This window comes from Aethalodelphis obliquidens, unplaced genomic scaffold (assembly GCF_003676395.1).
Source record: "Aethalodelphis obliquidens isolate GAN/ISIS:26980383/991018 unplaced genomic scaffold, ASM367639v1 scaffold12, whole genome shotgun sequence".
In the NCBI taxonomy this organism is placed as follows: domain Eukaryota; kingdom Metazoa; phylum Chordata; class Mammalia; order Artiodactyla; family Delphinidae; genus Aethalodelphis; species Aethalodelphis obliquidens.
The window spans coordinates 17,632,137-17,651,324 of NW_020837956.1; the positions used below are offsets into that span (position 1 = coordinate 17,632,137).

Genomic DNA, 19,188 nt, shown 5'->3' on the forward strand with positions numbered 1-19,188 from the left:
ACACCCTCACACCATACACAAAAATAAACTCAAAACGGCTTAAAGACTTAAATATAAGACATGACACCATAAAACTCCTAGAAAAGAACATACACAAAACATTCTCTGACATAAATCATAGCAGTGTTTTCTTATGTCAGTCTCCCAAGGCAATAGAAAGAAAGGCAAAAATAAACAAATGGGACCTAATCAAACTTATAAGCTTTTGCACAGCAAAGGAAACCATAAACAAAATGAAAAGACAACCTATGGAATGGGAGAAAATATTTGTAAACAATGTGACCAACAAGGGCTTAATTTCCAAGATGTACAAACAGTTCACACAACTCAACAAAAACAACAACAACCCAATCAAAAAATAGGCAGAAGACCTAAATAGACATTTCCCCAAAGAAGACATACAGATGGCCAATAGGCACATGAAAAGATGTTCAACATCACTAATTATTAGAGAAATGCAAATCAAAACTACAATGAGGTATTACCTCACACCAGTTGGAATGGGCATCATCAGAAAATCTACAAATAACAAATGCTGGACAGGGTGTGGAGAAAACACCTACACTGTCGGTGAAAATGTAAATTGGTGCAGCCACTATGGAAAACAGTATGGAGGTTTCTTTAAAAACCAAAACTAGAGCTGCCATATGATCCAGCAATCCCACTCCTGGCCATATATCTAGGGAAAACTATAATTCGAAAAGAAACATGAACCCCAATGTTTACAGCAGCACTATTTACAATAGCCAAGACATGGAAGCAACCTAAATGTCCATCAATGGATGAATGGATAAAGAAGATGTGGCATATATATACAAGGAATACTACTCAGCCATAAAAAAGAATGAAATAACGCCATTTGCAGCAACATGGATGGACCTAGAGAGTGTCATACTAAGTGAATTAAGTCCACTTACTTCCACTTTATACGTGGAATCTAAAATATGATACAAATGAACTTATTTACAAAACAGAAACAGACTCACAGACATAGAAAAGTAGTGCTGATAAATACCAAATCCTGTATTGTGTTTATTCATTAATAATAAAATCTACTTGCATTTGTAAGCTGTAAGTCCCCTATTTATGGCTTTCCACAGGCTACAAGACCTGACTCCAGCCCTGTCTCCCTTATCACCTATTACTCTAGCCCATACTAACAACCCAACAAAACTCACTTCTGGGTCCCCGTACAGGGCTAGGCCTATTCCCACCCGAGGGCCTTTGTTCTAGCTGTTCTCTTGTCCAAAAAGGCTCTTCCACCAGACCCTTTCATATCACATAGGTCTCATAAACCACTTCCTTACAGTGACCTTTCCTTACTCCATCCCCCTTCCCCTGGTCCCCATCACTCTCTATCCTCTCGCCCTGTTTTATTTTCTTCATAGAAAATAAATCTTAACACCTTCTGTGTGCCAGTACCTAGCACACAGGGACTCAGTGAAAGTACAACAAATGAATTCATTCATCCATTTAATCATTCATTCATTCATTCCTTCCATAAAAGTCTATGTGCTTACTAGGTCCGAGGATAAAAAGATGGTTATGGTATTGATCACTACCCTCACAGACAGAGCTCACATCAAGCCGGGAAGCACACACCCACAAGTGCACACACACAAAAGTGATACAATGTGAAAAATGTGTAAAATAGACAGCTAGTGGGAACCCGCTGTATAGCACAGGAAGCTCAGCTTGGTGCTCTGTGGTGACCCAGATGGGTGGGATTGGGGGCGGGGGGGGGGTAGGTCCAAGAGGGAGGAGATATATGTATACATATGGCTGATTCAGTTCGTGCACAGCACAAACTAACACAACATTGTGAAGCAATTATACCCCAATTAAAAAAAAAAAGTTAAGACAGAAGAGGATTTGTATGCCCAATATTCACAAGAATGACTTGAATTAGGTTGGGTGATGAATGGCCCTATCCCCATTCATTTCATTCAGCTTGAAAAAAAATCTTAGGAGTTAATTAATTGATCTGCTTGAAACTTCACAGCTAATGGCAGAGACAGAAGCACTCCCACTCTTGAACCAACGTAGCAAATGATTCATCAAGGTGAGGTGGTACCTCTTAGCCGATTTAAATGGCTTTTACAATGAAACATGTTGAAGATGTTAATTGTTAACTGCCCACTTGATATGGTGTTAAATGTAACACATATGGGTGAAAGGATAGAGATTCTACTCTTATTTTATAGTAACAATAATAAACTGAAGTTCCTGCAAGATTGAAAGGGAGATTGGAATTGCTTGGTAATCCTATAAGAAATACAAACATTTTAAAGTGAACAAAGACAAAGGATCCCTATTATTATATATTCCTTATTTTATGATCCTCTTTTCCTCCAGTGGCTTTTTGCTGGTTACATATTCTTTCCCCTGTGAAGATTCTCCCTTAATTCATTACCAAAATATACTTCTGAAGGTTCCCCTCCAACCATTTAGTTCTCACCTTTAAATAACTGATGAGTAAATTGACCACATCAACTTCAGTTAAAAACACCTCCCTCCAGGGACTTCCCTGGTGGCACAGTGGTTGAGAATCCACCTGCCAATGCAGGGGACACGGGTTCGAGCCCTGGTACTGGAAGATCTCACATGCCGCGGAACAACTAAGCCTGTGCACCACAACTACCAAGCCTGTGCTCTAGAGCCCGCGAGCCACAACTACTGAGCCCAAGTGCCACAACTACTGAAGCCCACGCGCCTACAGCCCGTGCTCTGCAACAAGAGAAGCCACCGCAACGAGAAGCCCACGCGCCGCAACGAAGAGTAGCCCCTGCTCCCCACAACTGCAGAAAGCCTGCATGCAGCAACAAAGACCCAATGCAGCCAAAAATAAATAAATAAAACAAATTTTTAAAATAAAAACAAACTTTCCTCCAATTTGTCTTCCCATCCACTGACCAAACTCATCCTTCCTCTGGTCCAGCAGAACCAAGAACATGTATTAAAAAACCAGCCCATCCATCTCCTAATTTACAAAACACGACATTTTGCAAACTGTTTACTTAGGTCCATGCCAACAATATTACTCAAATGTAGTGGAGTGAAAAAACCACAGGGAATAGTGTAGTTGGCCAAGAGAAGTATTTGGGGATCTAAAATTACAGGGAAAATCATACAACATTCATTTTACTTAGTCCCAAATCTCTATCAGATGATGTTTAGCTGAAAGATTCTAAAATTGGCAGTGAGAAAGGAAAAGCTGTCTTAAAGTTTGGGCCATGCCAGGGTAGCCTTCAGAGAAGTAGGAGGAAATGGAATAAGGTGGTGTGTCCTTGAAAAGCTGTCATAATAAGCAGTGTCTGTCAGGCAAGGGATAAGCACACAGAAAAAATAGTAGAAAGAAAACCAAAGGAGAATTATTGCCCAAAGGTGAGAGGAAACAAAAAAGGAAGTAGAATTCTTTAGGTAGCATTTAGAGGATAGTATTTACAACACAGCAAAATCAGAGATGCTGGTTCAATTCAATTCTACTCGATTCAGTTAGCATTTGTACTATGGCAAGGAACAGAGCCTGGGTACTTAAAATGACACAAAGAAAATCCTGCAGGACTTCTCTGGTGGCACAGTGGTTAAGAATCCGCCTGCCGATGAATGGACCAACACAGGTTGGATCCCTGGTCTGGGAAGATCCCACATCCCGCGGACAAATAAGCCCACGTACCACAACTACTGAAGCCCGAGCACCCTAGAGCCCGTGCTCCGCAACGAAGAGTAGCCTCCGCTCTCCGCAGCTAGAGAAAGCCTGTGTGCAGCAATGAAGACCCAACGCAGCCCAAAATAAATAAATAAATAAATTTATTTTTAAAAAGTGTTTTTAAAAAAAAAGAAAGAAAGAAAATGCCACTCCCCAGGAGCTCCACGTTGATGGGGAGGCAGATGCCCCTCTCCCCTGGTCCAGCCATACCCAGAGCAAAGTAAGAGTGAAAACAGAGTGCTCCCAGAGAGGGGGAGAGAGAGCCATGATTTTCACCAGGGGATCTGAGAAACACCAAGAGGGGTGTGTAAAAAGCTGAGGCGCCCAGGAGGGAGAGGGTCTAAGCAAGTAAACAGGAACCCCTGAGAGCTCACATCTGTCAAATACTGTTGTGTGGGGGGCAGGGGGACAGCTGCTCTCCAAGAACTCTTTGTATATTACTTCATGCGGTCCCCCAACAAGCCTTTGAATGATAGCACAAACCATCATCACACCTGTCCTGTGAATGGGGTAACTTAGCCTTGCCTCAGCTCTCACAGTCCAAGGTCACATAGTGAGGATGTGTTGACAAAGTGTTAACATCAAGTTAGGTGCCTTGTATTCTAACTCCAAAGACCGAACTTCTAACCATGGACCTATACTGCCTCTAGTTCACGGCACGCAAAACTGAGGCCTAGAAAGGACAGAGAGAAAGAGGAGGAAAGCAAGAAAGGCGGGTCAGGTGGGACAGTAACAGGCAGCATTTCCTTCTTGTAACCACATTGTCTTGGGTCTAAATGACACCGTGCACACAGATTCTTCGTGCCCAAGGGACTGTGCTTACATGAAATGTTCAGTCCTTAATAATAAGCTAGGCCAATTAATAGGTGCACGTGAGCTTATACAAATACAGCTCTGATGTATTTTTCCATAAGTACCAAAACAACCACTTTGTGCCACACCAACAAATTATGTACTATTTTCTCTCCCCTAGGAAGATAGGAAACATCATTAGTAAAACATGCAGTTAGAGCGAGATAATCCTGGTGGCACAGCGGTTAAGAATCCACCTGCCAGTGCAAGGGACACGGGTTAGATCCCACATGTCACGGAGCAACTAAGCCTGTGTGCCACAACTACTGAGCCTATGCTCTAGAGTACGCGCACTGCAACTACTGAGCCCGCATGCCACAACTACTGAAGCCCGCGCGCCCAGAGCCCGTACTCCACCAACAGAAGTCACCACAATGAGAAGCCTGTGCACCGCCATGAAGAGTAGCCCCCGCTCACCACAACTAGAGAAAGCCCGTGTGCAGCAATGAAGACCCAACACAGCCAAAAAAAAAAAAAAGAGCAAGGTAAGATCATAGTTTCTCCCTTATCTGTAAATTATTGTGCTTAATTATCATATCAGGGTGGTTTTAAAAACATGAGCAGCTGAATGTATTATTTTCTGCATTTTTGTGTATTTAAAATATTTTATAATTAAAAATAAAATATTTAGTGGAAAAAGCGCCCAATGTGTTCCAAAGTTTCAACCTTTTTTAAAACCACTTTATTTAACCACCTATGTATTATTAACAATTTTGCAAGTGTCCAACTCTTGTAAAAATATATGTATTTATCATTCAACTAACAAAAGAAAAACTGGGTGTAATAACCCTGTATGCAGCCATCTTTGTACGTACTATTTAAAACTGACCTAAAGCAATGTGTAGAGGGCTCCTGCCTTGACAAGTTTCTAAATTGCTAAGTGTTAGGCTTGGCCTTCAGATTCCCACACAAAGTGTCATAAATATTGCCCAGGACAGGGTTCCTTCTGGATCACTGTTTCTCGAAAGGTGGGCCACCTCCATCAGCATCACCTGATGTGCTCATTAAATAAAAATCCCAGCGACTCTGATTCAAGAAAGCAGTTTAACAAACTCCTCCAGCGACCAGCTGCACATTCATGTTTAAGAGGCACCATAGAATCTCTTTAAAGCAGAACAAGAGGAAATACCCAGAGGTATAACCAAAATCACCAGTGGCCAGTTCCTCACATTTTCTGCTCCCTGAAGCAGCCAGAGCTCCTGAATTAGGGAAGAAGCCACATTAGATCCACAGTCACAGACTATGTGGGAGGAGCGCAACTGAGCCTCTGCCCACCCGCCCTGGGGTCATTGCTAGAGAATCCCTGACTGCCTCAGGGGTGGCCCAGCTCTGAGTAGCCCACTTCTCAAGCCCACTTCTCAAGCCCACGTGCAGAGCATCTATGGCCTTCTATCATGAGTTGAATGGTTCCCCCCACAAAGAAAGCTGTGTTGGATTCCTGATCCCTGGTACCTTAGTTTGTGACCTTATTTGGAGACAGGGTCTTTACAGAGGTAACCAAGTTAAAAATGAGGTCATTATGGTGAGCTCTAATCTGATATGATGGGTGTCCTTATAAAAAGGGGAAATTTGGACACAAAGATAGACATGCCTAGAGGGGAAATGAAGTGAAGAAACACAAGGAGAAGACAGCCTTCTGCTAGCCAGGGAGAGAGGCCTGGAACAGATCTTCCCTCACAAGGAACCAACCCTCTTGACACCCTGATTTTGGACTTCTAACCTCCAGAACTCTGAGACAATACATTTCTGTTGTTCTAAGCCACCCAGTTTGCGGTACTTTGTTACAGGCTTGGGAGATCAGACAGCGAATAGAGGCAGTGAAAGCCAGTCCAAAGCAGGGCTGTCAAGGAGAGTCGAAGACCAAGACCTCAAGAGAGATGCTGCCACACTGGACGTCCAGGAAGCCTAGGGCAGTAGAAAGAACAATAAACCAGGAGCCACAGAGCTGGGGTGGGGTCTGAGCCCTGCCCCCCATTTAAAAAGGGGGTAATAAATCATGGCTGCCTGGTCTACACTCCCAGGGTGTGAAGGTCAAGAAAATGCTCTCCAGTGCTGGCTTCTGCAGCACATATACTAATATTGGAAAGATACAGAGAAGATTAGCATGACCCCTGCACAAGGAGGACATGCAAATTCATGAAGCATTCCTTTTTTTTTTTTTTAAGTAAAAGAAAGAAAGCAAACGCCCTTCACAGGCTCCAAAGCACTGCACAAATTACCCTCCCCTCATCAGCAGCTTCTCAGCCCCTGCTCTGATCTTGGTCAGTGTTACAAGAGTGGCGACACCGCCCTAGCACTCCTAGTTGCCCTGTTCATTGCTAGGAAGAACTTGGAAGCAAAATCTGCATTTTAGGAAAACTTATTTGAGCTCCCAAACATGTCTGAGTATGTTTGGAATATCCAAGACAACAAATAACAGGCTCAGAAACAGCAGACTCCCGTGGTGGCCAAAGGTCCTTTGAACAAGGCAGGCTTCCTAAGGGCCAAGGGTTCAACGGGCAGAGAAACACTTCACTAAAGCAGGCCGGGCAGGGGCGGGAGGGCGGGGTGTTCAGGTTGGCCCAGGGGCTGCAGGGTTTCACAATGAAGGTTTAAGTATGATCGCAGCCCAGGATTTATGGTTCCTAAATGTTTGTTTTAACCAGTGCTGAGAACACATATTTGACCCAGTGTGAACTTGACCTCTGGGTCCTTCTCCCTTCACCAGGCGGTCTGTGCCGCACGACAAGATTTTCCAGCCGACCCTCCCACCCCTGCTCCCAGCACTGGGGCCGGGGCGGTGCTCCCAGCAGCTGCCACAATAAACCTCACTGTGGATCTATTGGCGAAGCAGCTGTCAATGGCCACAGCGGGCAGACGAAAGCTGTGTGATCACTCCGGGCCCAACTCCCGAGCTCAGCTAGCGCAACGCCAAGCCCAGAGGGACAGGAGACGGCCTGAAAGGCCTCTGTCACCTGCAACTCCAGCCACACTCCACACTCATGGACGATGCCCTCGACTGCGGCAATTCTAAGCACCAAGGGTATACGTGACTATGTCTCTTCTGTATATAATTAAGGAAAATGTCTAGGGTTGGCTTTGGGGGTTTTTTTCCCCCAAAGCACTGTGGGCTGAATGCCAGTGGAAAAGCAATGGAATATCGATTTTCTGTTTCTTGCTAAGGAGAGAACAAGTCATTTGATGTGCCATGAGTTAAGTGAGTAAAAACAGACCCCGCACTCTCTACAGCTGGCTGCGTTTCTCCTCTATTCACAGACCCTGGCACATGGTAAAAGCTAAACAGATATCTGTTAAAGAAATGAAAGAACCATCCATGCATTTAGGGAGGGCCTGCCATGTGCCAGGCACCCGCTTTGGATTCAGATCTGCCATCTTTCCTGTTCCATCCACCTCATCCTGCCAACCCGGCCTCACCCTCATCTCCCCTTTATTCTTTTGTGTTGTCTGTTCCCAGGTCCAGTCTCCTCTTTAAAGCTGAGCCCACTGGCAATGTCTCTCTCTGGCCTGCACTTACCCTGAGAGGGGCACAATAAGATTGGAACAACCAAGAGGGGGTGGGTTCAGTTTAGACAGAGGGAACAAAATGCAAAAATGGGGATAGGCCAAAAAAAGTTAACACCCTCCCAATAAATGTGAACCCCTTGGAAAGGGAACAGATGCAGTGCCTTCTCCTTTGCCCAAAATGGACATCGCTATCAGCAGTCGTTCCACATTAATAACTAAAATGCCATATCTCGAGCTGTGATTTCAATTCCTAGAGACACACATACAGAGGGTGTCTGGAAAAGAAGCATTAACATGCAACTGGGCATCTCTATGTAGAGACTGGGTGGCTAAAGCCCTCGGGGCTGCCGTTGCGGACACCCACATCCATTCTCTCTGCCCGTGTGGGTCTGCTGCCATTTGTTTCACATCTCTCTGATTGGCAATTTCAGGTTTGCCAAATCTTCAGTCTTCAGAAGCATTTGCCTATGGCCCATTTAAATTAAGTTTCAATCAACTAAAAACAATCCAGTCTGCCTCGAAGGGGCACCTTGTTTTCCTCACAGGATTAAGCAAACTGAACAACAGAAACATATCCCAACTCTTATGCAGAAATATTTTTTGCATCAACTGGAAAACGGTCTCTACAAACTGAAATTCTTCAGCTAAACCCTTTCAATTATCCTCAAAATAGAACTGACAATTACAAGGCATCCTTGCTGTTGATTTAAATTTAATGTGCACATTTAAATGTGCATACACATTGTATGATAACGACTACCTTTTTTTAATTTGAAGTATAGTTGTTTTACAATGTTGTGTTAATTATGTATATGATGATTACTATCGTAATAAGGAAATTCATGTTGACATGCCATTGGTTTTTGTATTTGTTAAGTGTAATAAACCATATCCAAGTGCAATTGTTCAATCTCAGCATAATAAGGAAGTGAGAGAGGAAAGAGACCACAAAGCAATTGCTTTTGCAGTCTAAATTTCACTAGTATTTACCAAAGTAGTTGTAGTCACAAAAATTGGTGTCAGAATTTTTTCCATTCAATTTATGAATACCTTAGGGGAGAATTTTCCATCTAAACAGCAAGCTTTACACAAAGAGAACTAGAGATACACAAATAATCTAATATTTAGTCTCTTTCAAAGTTCTCCTAAAATAAATCATTCTGGGATACAAAACAACCCAGCCTACTTTATTTCTTTTTTCTCAGTAATCAAAGCCAGGCAGGATGGAACTGACTGGCGTTTTCATTTATTCCTTTTTTTATTCATCTATATTGAGGTATAATTGACAAATAAAAATTGTATATATTTAAAGTGTATAACAATGTTTTGATATACGCACACATTGTAAAATAAGCACCACAGTCAAGCTGATAAACATACCCATCACCACACAGTTAACGTGTGTGTGTGTGTGTGTGTGTGTGTGTGTGTGTGTGGCGGGAACGCGCTAAGATCTACCCTCTGAAAAAATTTCAAGTATATAACACAGTACCGTTAACTATAGTCACGCCGCTGTATATTAGATCTCCAGAGCTTATTCATCCTGAGGGACTGAAACTTTGTACCGCTTGACCAATACCTCCCTATTTCCCCCTCCCCCAGCCCTAAACTACTTTAAAGCTGTAATATAAAAAGGGATCCACATGTACATTCTTTGAAAAGAAGATGACGAGAAACATACATAGGGAAGAAAGAAAACCAAATAATGGATAAATGAGACAGGATTTACTTGGCTTGATTCAATAATAAACTCTAAGACTCCTTCTGGTTTCATCAAGGCTTTCACATCCATCATTCTATTTCACCTTGATACCTGTAACAATCCTAGAAAGTAGTCAAATTTGGGGTTTGTTTTGTTTTGTTTTGTGTTTTTGGCCACGCCGTACGGCATGTGGGATCTTAGTTCCCCAACCAGGGATTAAACCCACACCCCCTGCAGTGGAAACGTGGAGTCTTATCCACTGGACCGCCAGGGAAGTCCCAATAGTCAAGTTTTTAGCACAGTCATTTCAGGATGGGAAAATATAAGGGTCAGAGAGGTCAAATGAATTCCCCAAGGCCACACAGCTAGTGAACGCTTGAGGGTTTAAACTCAGGTTTCCTGAACCCAAGGCCAAGGGTCTTTCCTGGTGTCACACTGCTTAGCCATGGACACAAGTTTTGCCGCATCAGTGGTAACCCCAGTTGTCCCATGTGAAGGTATAAGGCTCCCTCATCTCCCTGGCTCTGCACAGGGAGACAAACACAAGACCCCCCATTGAAACATATCCATCTAGCGTATATTACTTTGGATTGAGCACTGACCTAACCCAGCATCATTTTTAAAAACACAACTGTTCTTGAAAGAAGTTGTGATTTAAGCTTCCACCATTTGGGCCTGAATTAATTTGTCAGATTGGGCAGTACTGGAAGGCTAATGTTACACTGATTGCTTAGGTCCCGGTGCTGTCCAAGGGCTACCTTCTAGAAGCTGGAAGGATAACTTAAACCAAAAGCCGGAAGCATTTGTTATTGGTATCGTGAGACTAAGCCAACGGAGCAACTTCCTCTGGAACACTGTATACAGTAACTGTGCAACCCTAACTTTTCTGACTGGTAGCCTTTTGCAGCCTTTCTCTTTCTGGGTCACCAGAGGGCAAACCTGGCTAAACCGAGGCACACTTGTGCCCTTGCCTCCCTCATCTGGAGAAGCAGGAAGCCATGAGGTGATTCCTCAAGATCGGATGTTCTCCTTCTAGAGCATCTTCTTTGGACCTGCAAATCCTCAGACAACCTAAGAATGGGGTACTACTCTCTTTTCAGAGAGGGCACTCAACGGCATCATTTGCCAAGTAAACTTCTTTGAAAGTCTTAACACATTCTCTCTAATGGGCACCAAGGAGCACTCACCATCACCTATAACAACCTGCTCTGTATCTTTAATCTTTACACAGCAATACCCACTTTGCACAGCAATGCTGCTGTCATGGATGAGCTGTCTGCACATAACAGGCAAACAACATCATAGCAGGAGTTACCGAAGGGAGGAGAGGGTATGTAATTGGACCCAAGCAACTGTAAATTCAGGAAAATGCTGGTGCGCTATTGTCAAGTGTAATCTAAGAAGATGTGAAGAATTACGACAATCTAAAATGCCTGGGGCTTCCCTGGTGGCACAGTGGTTAAGAATCTGCCTGCCGATGCAGGGGCCACGGGTTCGAGCCGTGGTCCGGGAAGATCCCACATGCCGCGGAGTAACTAAGCCTGTGTGCCACAACTACTGAGCCTGCACTCTAGAGCCCACGAGCCACAACTACTGAGCCCGCATGCCACGACTACTGAAGCCCGTGCACCTAGAGCCTGTGCTCCACAACAAGAGAAGCCCGCGCACCGCAACGAAGAGTAGCCCCCGCTCGTCACAACTAGAGAAAGCATGCGAGCAGCAACAAAGACCCAACACAGCCAAAAATAAATAAATAAAATAAATTTAAAATTAAAAATAAAATGCCTACAACCCTGAGTATTTCTGACCTAGTGGTTTGAGTTCAATATCAAGGAGGCTGATTAGTGAGTTCATGTCTGCCACTACTCCTTGATCACAGCCAAATCATAACCCACCTGGACACTGCTTTTTATAAAACTAAAGCCACTATGCCAAAGTCCTGTTTCTTTCAAGGATTGAAGGCATCTTCCAACAAGCAAGTTCACCAGAATGACTGTAATAGAAATGACCATAATAGAAAAAATTTTTAATTAATTCACCAGCATTTTAAAATCCAAACCGTATACAAGACAAATTGCTAAATTTTACTTATTACACTGAATACCAAAAAGCAGCTAAAATTTTGAACGATTCTAATCCACATGTTTATGGTTCAAACTCTATGCAGAGAACACATAAGAATGCTTAACTACTCCTGAATGGAAGTAAGAATTCTTTATGTCCAGGTAGCACCAGACAGAATCAACTCGTCAAGAGGACCCTCAAAGAATATTTTACCTTAATCCTTAATTTCACAATGCAGAGGGAAGTATTTTCTGATGTTCTCAAATCTATATGCATCATTAATATATGTTTCAAAACACTCCTAAGCCTGTGTATTAGCTGGAGAAGCAATGCAGGAAAACCCACTTGTCAGTTCTGAAGAACAGTAGAGTGGTTACCTCCTAGGAAACAGGCCACAAGGACGGCAGATTCTGAGTGCTGTTTTCAGAAAGCTTTAACACTACTGATGTTTTGTTCCAGAGCAGGGCGTCCTACTTCCCATTCCCCTCCTACCATCAACTTAAAGAATGTTTTTCGTTTGTCGATATCCATGGTTAAATTAATTGCACTGGTTCTGCCATACAGCACATCCTCCAATGGGAATTTCTTTTCCTAGCCCCTGATTCACGGTGGTAACAGAGTAATTAATACCACGGTTGGGTGCAAGGGAATCTTGGATGCACGGCACGGTTTTGTACAATGAATCGCTGCTGGCCTTGATACCATCATTACCCTGGCCCAGCCCTTCCTGGGTGGTGATGAAGGCTTCAGATAACGGGGTAGACTGCATCACAGACATTGCATAGCCTCTTCAAGTGACCCTTGTGGGATGCCTCGTGTGGACAGACCCACTTCACCTACTGTGCAGGGCTGCTGTGAACCTGGAAACTTACGTTTGGTGCATCTCTGGGAGCCAGGGGCCTTACTCCAGCCATGGCAGCACTGCCCTCCACAGACATTGACCCTGAAACAAACAAAGCAAGACCCCTGAGTCCAGTAGTAGCGACACTCCCTTCCAGAGAACCCAAGCCTCCAGGGCGCTCCTGCAAGCCCAGCCTCCTGCTTCCACATTCCTCTGGCTTCGAAACAGGGACCCAGGATGTCCAACCCAAAGCTGCCCAAGCAGAAGGGTAAGGACAGTGTATCAGGGAAGGATGGAAGAACCAAAACCTGCATAACCTAGAACTATACAGGAGGGGAGAACAAGGTCCAAATAAACGGTTTTCTTAACTCCAAAAGTAAAGTAGAGCCAAATGTATTTTGTGTATTATCTGCACCCACGTTTTAAATTGAATCTGAGTTTCAGAGAGAGGCGTCCAAACAGGAGTGAAATCACAACGCTTGGAACCACCCCTGAAGAAAACAACAACAACAAATAAGCAAAACAAGTCTTCCCCCACACTCTCAACCTGTGATTAATGAGGAGGAGGGGCAAGGAGGACGTTTATGAACGCCCAGTAACAGAAACTATCCAACCGAAACTCCTGTCAATGCTAAGACACGCCGCCCCAGGAAAACAGACCCCACAGGTGCAGGGAAGCCAAGCTCACAATTAGTAGGATGCTGAAAATTCCAGGTCACAAAACAGGAAGTGGATCTTTACAGGCAGCCCTCCTCCAAACTTTTTTTTTTCCATTAGCTCAAGAAAAAAAATTAAACTGAGCTGCAAAGAGAAGTTTAATTGATGCTGAGGGATTAAGCTGTAGTGACTTCATGTTTACGCCCATCTTCTAGGAGTAGTTTGGTTCGCGCACAGGAGGTTACGCCCCAGGCAGAAATGCCTTTTGTGTTTACCCGCAGCTCAGTAACAATGCGATCGGAGTTTATTCTCAAAGTTCCCCGGCTTCCCCGCACTCCGCTCTTCCCGCCGCGCTGCAAGCGAGGCAGGCAGAGGCGGGCGGGGAGGAGACAACCCACCGACGGCGCACTACGCCCACGGCCGCCGCTGGGCTCCCAGGAGCCGCGTCTCCCCGGGTACCCGCGCGGGCGGCGCGCGCGAGGAAGGAGGGAGGGTGTGGGCTTACCCCTGCAGCTGCTGCTTCTGGTGAACCTGCAGCCTCAAGCCCCCGCCGCTCTGGGTCTCCTGCGGCACTTTGGAGCGCACCGCTTGCCTGCCTTGTTTGGCGAACGGCGCGGCCGCCGGGTGACCGCCAGGCTTGGGGTGGAGCTGCCCGCCGGAGCCCCCGGGACGCGCCGGCTCCGGCGGTGGCGGTGGCCGGAGCCCCTGCAGGGCCGCGCCGCCGGGCGGGCTGGTGCGCCGAGTCCGCTCCGAGGGGGCCCCGGCGCCCGCCGAGCTACGGCTGTACCTGGCGTTGAGCGCGACGTTGAAGGTCCGCGGGCGCTGGGGCCCGCCCAGGGGCAAGGCGCCCGCCGCCAGGCCGGGGCCCGGGCGCACCACGTACGTGATCCTCCGCACCCGGCAGTGCACCGAGGACGCGAGCAACCCTGCCCAGAGCAGGAGCCCCCACCTGAGCCAGGCCCCCGCCATCGCGGGCCCCAGCCGGCGCCCCCGGCCCCGGCCCCCGCCCCCGGCCGCGCCGCTCGCCCGGTGCGGCCGCCCACGCGCACTCAGGCTCCCCCGAGAACAACCGGGAGCCCGGGAAAGGCGGGGAGGAGGAAAACTCGGTTGCAGGAGAGGAAGTTCTGCGGGCTGCTGAACGGCCCCAGACCCCAGCCGAAAGCGGCGGGGAGGAGGGGGCGGGGTGGGGGTGGGGAACGCGGGGCCCGGGAGGGGAGGGGCGAGGGGCGCGGGCCGCGCAAGGTGAGGGTCCGCTCGCCCCGCCGCCGGCGCAGGGGCTGCCGCGCCCGGGACCCGGCGAGAGTGGGCGAGGGCGGGTGTGAGCGCGCGGGACGCTCAGCGGCAGCCCGGGCTGCAAAGTCTTTAAAAAGTTTCTCTCGCCGTGGAACCGAGTGTCAGATCTGAACAGCCAATCTCCGGCAGACGTGACGTCAGGCAGTAAATCCTAATTGGGGAAAGCGTGAGATGAGCCCGAGAACACGCCGCCACCCTCCACATCCACATCGATTGTTCCTATGGGTCGGCAAGGCAGAGGTCCCCGCTCCTCGATCCCGTCTCCCGGGAAAGGACAAAGGACTCGGCAAAGTCACTGAACGGTCCTTTCCTTCTAGAAGCCCCACAGGACTCATTTGATACTGTCTGGAAGGCATTTCCAGTCATTTTCTTATCCGTGTTTGCTCGGATACTTGCTGTGGGTATTGGATTAAAATACTAGATCGGGCCCCAGAAAGGACTGCTCGGGGTGCGCGGAGTGTCCATCGAAAGTGTTTAGATGGTTCCCTTTGGGATTGTAAACTCCGCGTGACTGTTTCTGAGTGTGCAGCTTCTGGTACCCTACTCCTCTCTTGGCATGTACCAGGGTGGGCAGCAGGGGGCGCCCGAGTAGACTGGGAAAACCGCAACAGGAATCGACCCCGCAGGCAGCCCTGCTCCTGGTGAAAAGGCCTCTATGACAGGAATACAGGGCTTAGGATCCATGATAACGCCAAGCCATTATTAGTCTCTTTTTAAAGTCAGATCAGTTCCCTGGACCCCTATCCGAAAGGAAAGGATCACTCACCGGAGATGACACAAAATCACATTAAGGGAGATGCAGAATGTCCCAGGGGACAGAGTCCCTGGGGTCAGGGTGCTTTTGGGTGGAAACCATGAAATAGTAACATATTTACTTCTAGCATTTGAATTTAAAACGGTGTCTCCAGCAGCATTCACGCTTTTATTACATGAATGCAATAGAAAACCCCGCATTGGCTAGTGGACAGTTGGTAGCAGGTGACAATGGTTTAAAAAGAATTAATAGAAATGATTTAAAGTTGAAGAAACTTAATCCCTTTATCTATTTTTTCTGTACATTGGAGAAAGACCTCCAATATTTGATTTGGCAGGAGAGGGTCTCAGTCCATCTGTCTGACCACCAGTTTCATGTGAGAACACACTCTGAGAGCCAGGCACAGAATAAACAGCATTTGACCAGAGGGAGAGACCTCAGTTCAGTCCTAACACTGCCGCTAAGTAGCTGAAAGACCACAGGCAGTTCACCTCTCCTCTCTGAACCTTGACTTCCTCCTCTATAATCCAACAGAGAAGTTGGATTAAAAATTCCTTTCAGCCCTAAGAGTCTGTGGCTCTAAGAACATCCCTGTGGACAAGATGAGAGGTCACTCAAGGTCAGTCTCTGAGCCAGGCCAAAGGGAACCAGCTGAGAAGACTGAGGAAAGAGGGTGGGTGAAGAAAATGCCTCCCAGGCTGGGATTCTGTAGAAAGGACAGCGCACAAGCTAATAAATATTCACCAAGTGCTGCTCTGAGGCAAGCAGAGAGGCTGACCCTTTGCAGAAACAAAGTATCACAGGCACAACCTTTTTGTTCTGGAGAATCTTCCTATCTGGTTAGAGAGAAAAAATGTAAATAAACAAAAGCTTTTTAAAAAGATAAATAAAGCAACAGTTTGAGATAATAACCGAACTCTCCCAAGGCGGTATCTGATTTGTGAGAGGGCAACGTCACTGGACAACCCACAATTCTTTGTCATCTCATGGAAAATTCACAACATGTAGGGAAAACATTTCCTACCCGCAGCTCAAATCAGTCTACAGAGATTTTCTCTCTCAGGTAGGGATTATGAGCAACAGTTGAAGTGGATGGGGCCAGGGGGTGTCTAGAAGCAATAACTCCATGCTGAAGAGCCTAGGCTGGAAAGAAGACGTGTCAGACAGGTGAAAGCTCAGGAAATAGTGATGGACAGCATCACCAAAGGACCAGACTGCAGTCTGTGGTGGTGGGTGAGCTCTTCTTGTTAGTCACTGCAGGACTCAGATGGACGGCATACATCAAAGCCTGTTTTGGTCAATGAGAGGCAGCTGCCTGCAGAGGGCAGAGCCTGGACAGGGATCCAGAGGGCTGGGCTGGAGCAGTGTGGCTGCTTCACTTCCCACGGGAACCTGAGCAAGTCATTTCACCTGAGAGCCTGTTTCCAGAGGGCCTGGAGATCAACCCAAGGTCCTCACATTTGGGGACAGCAGTGAGCTCAACCACGCTCTATGACTGCAGAAAAAAAATGTTTCAAAAGATACAACGCAATCTTTCTTTCTCTTGACCCACAGCAAAGCAGAGGTGGGTATCTCACCCCAGTCTTCAATCTGATTACGACCTGCCTTATGACAGATTTGGATACGTTACAATCAGATAATCTCTGAAACGTAACCACGGGAAGAATCTCTAGCGTAAATGTTAATCTCATCCGTGAATGATCATATACATTTGTATGCATGTGTGTTTATATACAACCATGAATGTGGTAATATACACATAAGCAAGCAGCCCCTCTAGTTGAGAAACTCCAGCAAAGTCATAGTTTTTCCACATCAGTCTCTTGCTGTCTACATAACTAGTAAGATAATCCTTGAAAAATGTGTTGTGCAACCTATGTACTATCATATGAGATGGTCACTCATCTAAAACACTGAACTCGCTATTAATCTGAAAATGAAAGCCAAGTTTCTTTCAGGCATGGGGACCAGTCTTTGCCAAGTTTAGACCCTGTTTAATGCCAAGACCCCTAGGTTTCAAGGTCCGTTTATATGGGCAGTACACAACTTCCTGGTTCAAGACACAAGTCTTTAAAGATCTCATAAAACTTCTTGGACTTCAGATGGTTTTTACAAAACAATACTCAGATGAGCTAAGTGTAAATGAATCAGAAAAAAGGATTATATTTCCCATAAAAACTCATGGGTTTGAGGATTAGGGGAAGAAAGGAAGGCTGGCAAATGCCAAACTTTTTAAAGCACTTTGAAACCATTAGTCAAATTCTAAATGCAGCCAGTTTCCCTCATCCTTACATTTTATGAGTTTTGTAACTGAAAATCTTTTCCCACATTTAAGATCAGCTACAAATCAACTTTTGTGGCTGCCTACGATCAGAATCCCTTCCACCCATCTTTTCTTCCAGCCGAGGAGTTCATGGAGCCCCTCTTAGTTCTAATTTCATCAAGAAATTCTTAGAAAGAGAGGGGAGAAGAGACAGAGAGAAATAGGAATTCAGTGAGTTGTAGACAAAAGGAAGAGAAAGGAGAGTAAAAGGAAGAGAGAGAGGGAGATTGAGGAATGGAAAAGAAAGGGACGGGAAAGCAGGAGAGAAAGTGTGAAGACAGAGAGAGGATGCAGTGGAAGGAGGGACAAAAAGAGGTGGGTGGAGGGAAGCTAGGAAGAGGATGGATTGGAGAAGTGCAAAATGAAGGAGAAATCAATGAATGAGAAGAGGAGCAAACAGGTAGGAGGAGGGGAAAAGGAAACATAGGGAGAGAAGAATTATACCCGGCATCCACGGGCTAATCTTCTCAGGCTGCTCACCAGGACCCTGGCAGCCATTTCTGAACCTCGGTGGGTTCTGACCTGAACATCAGCTTGTCCAGGTTTGGGCTAGAATTAAACCTGTGACCTTGGAAGGTGCTAGCACGGTGGCTGGCTGGCTGCCCTACACCACATGCGAAGCAGGAGGCACAGGACGTCCCGTGTTCTCTCACACAAGCTGGTGGCCAAAGACCGCAGCTTCAGCTCGAGATGCCTGCAAGTAGGTACATTTACTCTTGTGGTCCTCTCCCTTGTTCTTTCAACCATTTCATCAAAAGAGCAGAGATGAAAGAGATTAGAAATGTGTGAGTTCCTCCACGTTTAACTCAGCTTCCATGAAAAATCCCACGGAGCTTTACCAATGAAGAAGTAAAGCTCATACTCTGGTTTCTCTTCAGATCGTATAAATCTTTCGCCTTTTACTAAAGATTTCCGTGGAGAGGAACAATGCTGAGTTTTTACCCAATTTTTTGAGGTCTTGCGTTTGCAAGGCCAATTAAAAAAAAGAAAAAAAAAAAAAAAGAAGTAAAGCTGAGACTCAACCCATGGAGGTATCAGTGTTTCTGCCAAGATGTGCCAGCAAGATGGCGACAGAGCTGATGTGCAGAGAAAGATGAGGTGCCCCTGGAACTGAGCAACAAGTGGAACCAAGGTTTATACCAGGGCTTTCCTTCCCTTTAAAGCTTCAGGTCTGAAATCTAAGCATCCTTAGTTGTCACTCAACAAATGTGTGTTGACCCTAGGGCCCCCAGCTAGCCTACATAAACCCATACAGCAAAATCAAAACAAACTTCCATTTCAGATGGAGAAGTTTAAATAATGCCTGGCTGGATTGCAATCCAAAGTTGCCCCGGGCCAGCGAGTGCCTTTGTGCTGACCCTGAGTGCCTGGCCATGGCAATACAGACCCTGTCCACGTGGAGTCTAATGAGGTAAACAGACCTGGAACAAGTAATTACATGTGTGGTGAGTATTGAAAAAAGGACTGTGGGAAATGCAACCCATAAAAG

The 19,188-nt window shown here is 46.0% G+C and overlaps 1 protein-coding gene and 2 non-coding genes across 11 annotated transcripts in view; 2 read left to right on the forward strand and 1 right to left on the reverse strand.

Moving 5' to 3' along the window:
* The window catches only part of LTBP1 (latent transforming growth factor beta binding protein 1), a 419,895-nt gene extending 405,240 nt beyond the window's left edge, over positions 1-14,655 (reverse strand). For 3 of the 9 annotated variants that reach the window (XM_027113415.1, XM_027113421.1, XM_027113414.1), the window contains exons 1-2: positions 13,835-14,654; positions 12,704-12,774 (exon numbers count right to left, since the gene is read on the reverse strand). In XM_027113415.1, the coding sequence (XP_026969216.1) occupies positions 12,704-12,774; positions 13,835-14,298 (535 nt within the window). In that variant the 5' untranslated portion in view covers positions 14,299-14,654. Of the gene's footprint in view, positions 1-12,703; positions 12,775-13,834 lie in introns of all 9 variants that reach the window. The other 6 variants (XM_027113418.1, XM_027113420.1, XM_027113413.1 and 3 more) reach the window with 3 other exon arrangements.
* Positions 6,611-6,717, forward strand: LOC113624217 (U6 spliceosomal RNA). The gene has a single exon (XR_003434263.1). It is a non-coding gene; the product is annotated as a U6 spliceosomal RNA (small nuclear RNA).
* A 3,902-nt stretch (positions 14,656-18,557) lies between the features above and the next one.
* LOC113624210 (U5 spliceosomal RNA) lies at positions 18,558-18,673 on the forward strand. The gene has a single exon (XR_003434256.1). It is a non-coding gene; the product is annotated as a U5 spliceosomal RNA (small nuclear RNA).
* Positions 18,674-19,188: the final 515 nt, after the last annotated feature.